The sequence below is a fragment of the Neodiprion lecontei genome, chromosome 4 (assembly GCF_021901455.1).
Source record: "Neodiprion lecontei isolate iyNeoLeco1 chromosome 4, iyNeoLeco1.1, whole genome shotgun sequence".
Classification (NCBI taxonomy): Eukaryota; Metazoa; Arthropoda; class Insecta; order Hymenoptera; family Diprionidae; genus Neodiprion; species Neodiprion lecontei.
Window position 1 is genome coordinate 10,024,772 of NC_060263.1, and position 9,921 is coordinate 10,034,692.

At 35.4% G+C, this 9,921-nt stretch overlaps 1 protein-coding gene across 5 annotated transcripts; it reads right to left on the minus strand.

The window, feature by feature from the left end:
• Window positions 1–1,021: 1,021 nt before the first annotated feature.
• On the minus strand, window positions 1,022–8,071 carry LOC107224577 (phenylalanine--tRNA ligase beta subunit). Of its 5 annotated transcripts, none has more exons than XM_046738235.1 (13): window positions 7,934–8,071; window positions 7,597–7,626; window positions 6,927–6,982; window positions 6,280–6,434; window positions 5,297–5,366; window positions 4,910–5,176; window positions 4,412–4,591; window positions 4,140–4,315; window positions 2,539–2,740; window positions 2,375–2,455; window positions 2,181–2,273; window positions 1,716–1,995; window positions 1,022–1,218 (listed from the first exon to the last, which is right to left on the minus strand). In XM_046738235.1, exons 2-13 carry the CDS (start codon window positions 7,613–7,615, stop codon window positions 1,067–1,069), a joined length of 1,731 nt encoding a protein of 576 aa, XP_046594191.1. In that variant the 5' UTR covers window positions 7,616–7,626; window positions 7,934–8,071; the 3' UTR covers window positions 1,022–1,066. The 5 variants fall into 5 exon arrangements, with proteins under 5 accessions (XP_046594191.1, XP_046594190.1, XP_046594192.1 ...); XM_046738234.1 differs by having other exon boundaries at window positions 7,572–7,626; XM_046738236.1 differs by lacking the exons at window positions 7,597–7,626; window positions 7,934–8,071 and adding an exon at window positions 7,641–7,770.
• Between the last annotated feature and the right edge of the window lie 1,850 nt (window positions 8,072–9,921).

Sequence of the window (9,921 nt, forward strand, 5' to 3'; positions counted from 1 at the left end):
ACAAAAGTTTCGCTACTCTAAATATTCATTATTACGCGCGAACGGTAATACCTTGCATACTCCGTTCGATACGTTCTATCCATGTGCGTACAAAACTCTCTGAATCCAGTAGAAGATCCGCGTAACAAATCGGACTGATTCGTTACTTTGTCTTTCTTCTCTTTGTACATTGGCCTTTTTATTATGCTTTGTACTTTTCTTTTTCTTTATTCTTCAACTTAATTTCCGTGCCTCTGCATACGTCTACATTCGTAATAACCTTAGAAACAAAATTGAATCCCTGCGTAATGGTTCAAACTGCTGTTCTATTCCTCCGTCTATGAGCTGCGAAAGTTCCCGATGTTCCCGATCCAGGTTTTCAGTTGGCACAATTTTACGCACGTGGTTCCGTACTCTGCTTTTGGATGTCGCGCACGCCGCTCGACACGTATGTACGTACGTATGTGTGCACATGTTAGCCGACGATTTTCAGCGGTCAATTCCCGGGAATCGTGATATTTTTTAACGCCGTAAAATTAACAAATCATACCTTTCACCCTGTGTTCTATTTATACACAATACGCAAAGCACCTCGCATGCCAATCTGATTACTTGTGTGAAGCATGGCCACCTATCTTCCTCCATTTTACACGAGGTGAAGTTAGCAACGTTTTAGGAACGAAAACATTGGGAAAAAATCACTATTTTCTTATTTTTACAGTGATTTTCAAGGAATCAAGATAACAAACTATGACTATCTTTTATTTGATTACGGTTTACTGAATTTCAAACAGTTCCAAAATCCCGCAATAACTGTTTTTCCTGAGCACGAATCGTTACTAACTTTCAACATGATCATTTTACAGCAGGCATGGAAACTTGTTCTGTGCGAAATAACATGTGGAAATTGCATGTGAAATTGCTCCAACTTATTCTCGTTAAAGGGATAGGAACATTGGTGGACGTTTTCTTTCGTTACGTAATGGAAAATAAATACTCCTGAGTCGAATCAGGAAGTAGGGCAAATTTGAGGAAGCAGATATTCGACTCTGAATCAACCCATTTTATTCAATGATCAGTATGACAGTTACAACATGGGTTCGATGTTAATCTCCATCGCCGAACAAGGCAGGCTAAGGTCAAAATTCGAAATTACTGTCGGATGAATCACTCCCATCTTACCTATCACCTCACCAAAAACCACAATTTCTGCACAACGTTGTGGAAAATAAGTTGGATCTAGAAAAAAGTAGAGTACGAATGAAAATATGTTGAATCGAGATTCGTTGGTATTAACATTGCAGTTTTTTCCAACGTTCTCGAATTTTTTCTTTGACAAACTGCGTCTGTCGGATTACCATATCACTATTCTAAGCAAACCTTAATACTTAATATAATCAGCACGACTGGATCATCTGACACTTGACAGAAATAAAGTTTTAGCTGTACTTTACAGAGAATCTATCAAACTTTGGACTCTTATGTGTGAAAATACTCAGTTTCAGCTTATTTTTTTGTCTAACAAATACAAACATTTTCAGATCTATTTGATGAAATTTAAACATTCATTGGTCCAGCCATTTTTTTTTCCCCCCTTAGAACACAGTTACGGGTAGTAATGACAAACTTAATTTAAAAGAAAAAGCAAATATGCTAAACTTGATCTGAGATGATGGCATTGAAACGGATACTAGAAATACATCATTGCAGAACTAAAAAGTATCGAAATAGCTCACCGTCGGCAGCACGCAAGTAGTAACCATTGGAATCTTTAGCTGTACTCCATGGAACTTCAAGTAACTGCATAATTCTGTCTAAAAGACCATGAATTATCTCGAAGCCTGCAAACTTATTACAATTGATTGCACAAATTCGTCTTTCATTACGGGCTCCAACTTCCGCTGTACAATCACGCAGTACTACATCGGATATTTCAAATAACTTTTGGGGTAACGGCATCTTTTTGTTAGCAGCCAAAGTCTTCAGAAGTCCCGGTAGTAATGTGGTCCTAGCTACCTAAACGCAGTTAGTTGAATATTTTATGGCTGGATGTACTCAATGTTTGTAAAGAAAACATAATGTATAATGCAAGCATTAAAAAACTAATCGTATTATCAATTTAATTGGGTCGCGAACATGTATTGCTTAAAATTGTGTTAAATTATTAAACCGAAAGGTTTGTGATTTTAAATGATACCTACTTGAAATTCTAGTGTCTTTGGATTAGAGATATGGACCGCTGGTACATCCTTGATGCCAAGTCTCAATTTCTCAGATATATCCTCTCGAGAACACTTGAATTGGAGTACATAATAAAGAAACAATAATGAAGAAAGAGGTTTCAGATGACGAGAGGCCAAGTGAAAGGATTTTCAAAAGTAGCGACGATACATACCAAGGAAAATGTCAAAGCTTCTGTAAATCCAGCATGAGCAACTTCTTCTCTCAGTTGATCAGATAACTTGTTTAGTGGAAACTAATATAACAGTATAATTAGTTTCCGGAATGAAAGGTAATATTAGGTCTTCTTTCGTATGGATAATATAATACTTGCTTCACCTGTTCTGCGATTGTCAACCCTTTGGGTAATGTTTTTACTATGTTGTTGTAGCCGTAGGCAATAGCTATATCCTCGTAGATATCGCAAGGATGTATGACATCATGCCTTGTGGGAGGTATTTCAACTATTAACCTGTCGTCTTCAACTTTGGTTTTCAAACACATTTTAGAAAGAAGCTGTGCAACGTTGTTTGGCGTTTCTCTGAAAGTACAAAATTTGTTAACGGTTTACGTTTTCCTAAGTGAAATAATTTCGTGAATATTATTTATTGTTAACATTTTAGTGAGAAAAAAACGAAAAAGATTATAAAATCTATATCCTTAAAATCATATGATAAATCTCATCCACGGCACAATACATTTTCAACAGGGTTTAACCGATGATATACTGAAATTACTAAGTGTGAATTAAAATTAAAAATGATAAACTGTTGTAACTCATTTAAATATTTATAAAAGTATTCCAATTGCTGTTCGAAATATTCATTCTCTCCATGACTCAATGGGAAGAAAATTTAAGTATGTTGACGGCAAAAAGAATGCGATACTTTTGATGCTTTTCAGAAATGAATAACACATTACACAATCTGGGTCCAAGCAAAATAATAGAGATGAGATTTTCGTTTGTTGCAACAGATCTGTGATGATTTTATACTGTCTAGTTTGGTAAGTTTGATTTTATTGTGCTTAAAGTGTACCGTCATAACTGTTCAGTGAAGTAATCAGCATTATTGAAATGTATCAATTTTAATTTCTCACCCTCAATGCGCACAGTAGGAATAGAAAGATCCTAGACAAATTCACCTTCAAGTTGCTCTCAGCCATGACATGAAAATTGAACTTATCTCATTATCCTGCTCAAGGTACTCCTTCTCTCCCCTAGCACAGTGCGTCATTCGTCAAGCGTCAGTATAGTTTTGGCATTTGGGTGAAAGTATATGCCTCGAGATTTAGAGGTGCAATATTTTCCAGTGTGTACACAATGATTGTTTGATGTTATTGGTGTACTGATTTTTCTGTGATCTTTATCATTGATCATCTTCGATAGAATGTAAGTATTTCATGAAGTGCAATGTGAATAATTTTGCAGTGTCGTTAATATTTTATAAGATTTTTTGATATTTTTATAACATTTTACTTGTACCTGATTGTGAGTACGAAGGAAATGCAAGAGAAACTTAGTGCATTATGCAAATAAATCAATATATTTTGTAAAAATCTTTTTTTTTTTTAATTTCCCTCATTTCGATTAGCAGAGTGAACAGAATAATTTTTATCAAATGCGCACTGTAGCACTAATTCATTTCTTAAATTGACTATAACCATTATGTAATTCTCCTGAAGAGTACACGTTAAGAGTTGATAAGCAAGGCTTTCTATGCGGAGAAACTAGTTCCTAAGTGGAACTGCGCCAGACTACTCAATTGGTCCTCCTGTGATCTTGATCTTAGACAACAGTGGCGCTGCCTCTACCCTTGCAACAGGGTCAGACTGTATTGAGTTGAAAAGACAATACTGTTTGCATACATCAATGTTAATATGGATGAGACGTTTATTTTTTGATCTTAATAAGTAGAAAAATAATGACTGTAATAACTTACCTAATACCGATATAGCCAGTGGCTTTTTCTGGACTGATTTCTTCATTTCGATAACTGAGATTAGGGTATTGGAATCTCGTCCTATCGGGATATATCACCTCCACCTTTTCAGCTGTATATTTTTCTTTGCAGTACTGACTAAACATACATATCAGTGTATCCAGGACTATATTTGCCTAAACGAAAATAAAGGTGCAAAAACTGACATGTTGGTAAAAGATTTCAAATTCATTTTTAAATTAAGCATGTGATACAAAGCTGAACGTAATTACCTTAGTAAGATCCGTAGCTGTACATTCAATGAGAACATTTTTAGTGTTTAGAGTAATCTTAGAATGATCTCCATTGATTATCGGCGGCAATGATAATACCACACCATTGCTATCATAAATAATCGGATACACAGGACTGTCCTTTATGATTGGTAAATATTGCTTGAGCTGTGCGTGGTTCTGCAAGTGAAAATGTAGGGTTTGGCAAATACAATTAAAAAAAAATTATCTTGCTACCTTAGGGATGGACGAAAAAGAAAACTGACGTAATGCGGCATGACTCAAACAAAATTTGTGATCACACAAGCATTATCATAAGCCTTATAAGTTTCCAAAGTTCGAAACGGTTCCATTGTTAATTACCTAATCATCAAGTCTATCGAATAAGACATGTTTTTTCCATAAAATTTTCGAAGAGAATAATGAAGTCTGAATAAGAGACATATAAATACATGAATTTATGATACGATGTAACTCAAACATGTCGCATTTACATACAGCATACAAATCCATGATCTGCTCTCCTGTGTATACTTTTTGTTGATTCAGCGGTTTGAAAGAAATATTTTTCGGAGGTTTAGCATCATAAGTGAAAGGACCCTGAATTGTGTCCAAGTCGTGAGTTCCTATTGCCACAAGGCTGCGTTTGCGACAAATGTTTTGATGGAGCTTATCTTGTAAATCGATAAGGCTTTTGTAGGAATCTTGGTTTATCGTTATATCTCTTAATATGGCTCCTACAACGTAACATCGTATTCTTTGAGTCTGTCCAAACAGAAAAGCCAACAGATAACATTTCCAGTGTGAAAGAGTTCAAAAAGAAGCACGATGATAAATTGGCGCGCCATTTTTGCAGCAGTAAATATTTTCATAAACAGAACTCACACTTCGAGTAACGATAATTTGATGTAAATTGCTTTTAGGTAGAAGTGCTGTATATCGAGGGGGTGGATTTCTGAAATAACAATTAACATTGAATTAACTATAATTGATAATGTCAAGCATTAATTAAGCCAAGGAAAAAGCTTTTGCACCAAAGAGTGATTCTTATTCGAATAATCCTAGTCTAGAACGTATTTTTTTCTAATTTTCATATTGTATATCGGTTCTTTCAGCTGCACAATTGCAATTTTAAAACTCACATACTTTGTGGTAATTTTAAACCTTGGGAATGCTTTTTTATAATCTAGCTAAGAAACTTTGGTCACAAATAGCCAGAAATTTATCAGATAGGACTTCAAAGTTTGCAACTTGTACCTTGATTTAGACTTCAATTTTTACACATTTCAAAGTTTTTAAGGAAATTAGTTATTTTGCTGAGTGAGTACTTCCTTTAGAAGCTGAATTCAAAAATACTTTACTTAGTACACCACGCGTTTTCTTTTTTTTACTGTTTTTAATAATAATAATTATTATTGTTGTAACAAATCATGTTTAATAAATACCAAGTCTTAAAACGTAACTGGTAATTTACATACCTCAGAATGAAACTACTTTGCAAAATGCTATTACGATTGAAATCATATAGTGAATTAAATTTAAGAGCATCGATGAATTATTACGACTCAAAAATAATGTGTATACTATGAAGTATACATTCTGCTTGTAAATATTATGGAGGCTGAAGTTAGTAATGTTAACGTAATGAACGATTCGAGGAGAAGTTCAGTACTTAGAAATTATGTAGTGACTTTGAAGTAGTCAAGTTTCACAAAATATGAATGTTTTGGTTTATTACAGTTTACTGCATTAAAGACATTCCTAAAATTCAGGCATAAGGATTTTCACGAGACGTCGATCATCGCAGTAATGTTATTAACTTCAGCCTATTAAAACTAAACAAATAGTATGTACTATGTGATTAATACTTCTCTAAAAATACAAGAATTCCGCTGACTAGACCCTCAAGGCATAGGAGGTCATATCGGTTTGCTGGAATATCAATTCTGTAGATAATTTCATCCGAAGCATCTGCACCATGATCGGAGCCTTGTTCTTTCGCTATCATTTGCTTTTCCGTAGTCTAGATGTGAGAAAAAACATTTTTTATGTACATATAATCTTCTGTATAATTATCAGCTAACATTAAGCTAGTTTGATAATCGGGTAATTTTAATATCTACATCGTTATGAAATTTATGTACACACCTATGAGGGTCTTCAAGAAATATTTAAATATGTCAAGACATTAATATGCAAATGTGTTCTAAACGACGATAATCTTATTTCGCAAGAAATAATGATTTCAGATATCATTTAAAACATGTGCATATGTTATATCATACATGTTTTACTACGTTAAACTACGGTTCACTGTGTTATATAAATTTTGTTTCTATACCAAAATTTGAATCCTCTCTGTAAGTACTCTACAGTGTTTATGTGTTCAATTTTTAAATACCTGATCGTTCAAAACAGAACAGCCATTGTATTTCAAAACTATAATATGACACATATTGAACATTCTGACACAATAATATTGAATAATTTTTGTGATCATTAAAAAAGATCTTACCACTTCGTCCAGTTCAAGACCAAATTTGAAACATAACGATTGAAATTCATCGTCAGCTGAAAGTATAAAAGGCCACAATTTATAGCTATCAAAAAATTATAATGATCAAAGCATTGTGTTTCAGTTGTTGGGAACTAAACAACCTGCAATGGAATGGAATAAACGACTCGATAGCAAAAACTGCAACAAAGAGACTATGTGGACAAATAGGAACGACATGTAAAATTGTAGTTTACATGTAATAATATCATACAAAAAGATGAAAGTATGTGAGTGCAGCGTAAAGAACACAGTTCAATTTTCAATTAATCTTTGCTTTCAGCAATATCAATGAACAATTTTGAAAATACCAGTTTGATGATTAATATTTAGATACTAAAACGTCAAGGTCCGCCCTTTCCATCTAAAAACTTACTGTAAGTACTTCCTAATGCTTTGAAAAGCAAGTCACGTTTCACACTAATAGTAGGCATATTTGTGGAAAAAGTAAAATTTAAACAACAATATCATGCAACATAAGAGTAATATTCGGTACGGAATATACAACTAAATATTGCAGCACGATATCGTATTTGAGGTTCTTCTGCTTGTTGAATCTATCGCATTAGGGTAAGTGCCAATCTATGTGAGGTTACGTGAAGCTACCGTATAAGCTGAAATGAGGACGTACACGAATGCACATCAGTCATTAGCTCTGTTCACGGTCTTACATACAGGTCTTGCGACTCTGAGTTTCGACGTGGGCCTCTTAACGTGTCAAGCCGCTAGCGTCGCTGCGATCGAGGGATGCCCGGTGCGACAAGGACACGGTCTTGACCGTGTTGTGAACGAAACACGATACGGAACACGCACGTCAGTCGTCAAAGGCTTATTCAAACATTGTAGGTTATGTTGATGCACCCCTCGATCGCAGCTCCATCTGGATTTTTCTTCAACAGAGGAGCCACTCTCTACCATTGGAATTCTATTGAGTCGCAAGACCTGTATGTAAGACCGTGGCTCTGTTCGTTTTAGTTACTCTTTTCTACACTTTTTACACTTTTTCTGAATCTAGCCAATGGAAGGTGCCCTTTCCTAGGGAAAGTGTAAAAAGTGTAGAAGGTGTAACTAAAACTAACAGAGCTACTGATCTGACTTAGGTGGTACGCGCACTAGTGGCTGGATTTTTATGGTCAGCAAAGGGAGCTTTCCAGCAAGGAGACAGTGTGTCTCAGAACTGTGTGGCACTTGGAGATTAGAAGGCTTTGTAGCCATCAAATGGAGTAATAAGAAGACCTTCAGAACTGTCAGTTAGTGTTTATAACCTCAGTAATACAATATATGAAGCAATATAATGCAATGTTCTCCGTAATTTTATTCATCAATTAATAATCACCTATCTATATTTTATTTTCCATTTTTTGAATAGCTTATAATCAACATATCTCTCATCTGTAATTCGAAAGGCATTTTGTTTGATGCAAACCCTGGTGATACTTCAACGTGGATTATATTTTCACATTAATAATTGTTCAAGTAATAAATATGTACCAAACTTGGTTACGGCAAAATGCCGACCGAAGAAAAGAACAAAGCACAAAGAACAAAGAACGAGTTCAAACCACGCGAGATTTCAATATATCTGTCATGTCGGTACGGTTGGCACTACTTTTCGCTGAAATTTGAGTTTAAAGTGTGATTCAGAAAATATTTAAGTGGGAGGCGCTTAAAGTTCATATAAACTCGACTACACATCAGCTTTGATGGAGGCGTACTTCAAGACCACCACTTAAAGCTTAAGCGTAGACCAGGCATATAGGACTCTGTGTATGTATTACGCATAGATCTTAAATAATAGGGACTACAGTTGTCAAGCTGATTGCAGCTGGCACATAACCGTTGGAATACTTTGTCGCGAAATTGCGATGTTCTAAAATGAAAAAGTATTTTGTTTGAACGATTGAAGAATTTAAACAGGTTAATTTGCCATGGTGCTTTTCTCCAAGTGAAGACAAAAGATCTTCTATAAAGGAAAATGAATTTTAACATAATATTGTATGCTTGTATTTGAATCTTGAACCAACGATGGTGCTGCCACCAAGCTTCAAGAGTTGGCAGTGTAGTTCCCCATCACGTCGGCTGCATTGCCAGTCATTGTCATATAATTCGTATAGAATCGAACTCGTATTTTTTTCGGACCGAAAACAAGTTGCCCCGAAACTTTAAGTGCGCTACTTTCAATCTCGTGGCATAATCCTTTTGTTTTTTTTCCATTCCAAATTCCTATGTTACCAGGTATAAAACGTGCATTTTGTGCAACGCTCTCTTGGCTCGTGCCTCAGGTCCCACCTGTAGACTTTTAGATCACTTAAGTTTTCGGTACTTTGTCATTTGCATATGCTCTACGGGTTCAAAAACTTCTGTAGAAATTACAAACGAGTATTCTTTGCCGCGCAACTCAATACTCCATTTTATTTAGAACATAGTTCTGCCTGAACAACCAGCAATCTTTCCATTTAAACTTATAATTAATTATCCGGCATCCTCCATTTGTAAGCGAACTATTGTGCAAATAAATACTTTAAAATTAAATTTCTTAGTTTTCTCAAATAAAATAGTACGTGAATTCCTGTTCCCTCATCTAGCATCATTATCTCGTCGGAGGGACATCTCATCCGGTGTTTGACACTTTAAAAGGTGAGCAATTATAATTAATAATCGTCTATTAGGAATAAATCTCGGTTTCTCTAAAACAAGCAATTGAACCGAGTTGTCCAATGCATTCTTACGCTTAATTGGTATTTGGCGACCTAAACTACTGACCGTGCGTCTAGCTGCGTTTTCATCCACGGATCCCAGTCGCTAACTACTGGAATTTCCGGGAACTGTCGCGCCGACGTCTAATTACACTCCCTTCACGTCCAGAACGTAACAATGACGTAACAGTAGGACCTTTCCACTGATGCCAACCGTAAAAGTATTATGGCAAGCCCTGCATTTTGCCCACTATGGCCGT

Excerpts from the sequence above, each read along its gene's own strand:
- LOC107224577 (XM_015664679.2), bottom strand. The coding sequence starts at position 7,399 with ATGCCTACTATTAGTGTGAAACGTGACTTGCTTTTCAAAGCATTAGGA. Across the intron at positions 1,996-2,180 it reads CAAAGACACTAGAATTTCAA|GTAGCTAGGACCACATTACT; the intron begins GTAGGTATCATT and ends AACTGCGTTTAG. Across the intron at positions 1,219-1,715 it reads CTACTTGCGTGCTGCCGACG|ATCCAACTTATTTTCCACAA; the intron begins GTGAGCTATTTC and ends ACTTTTTTCTAG.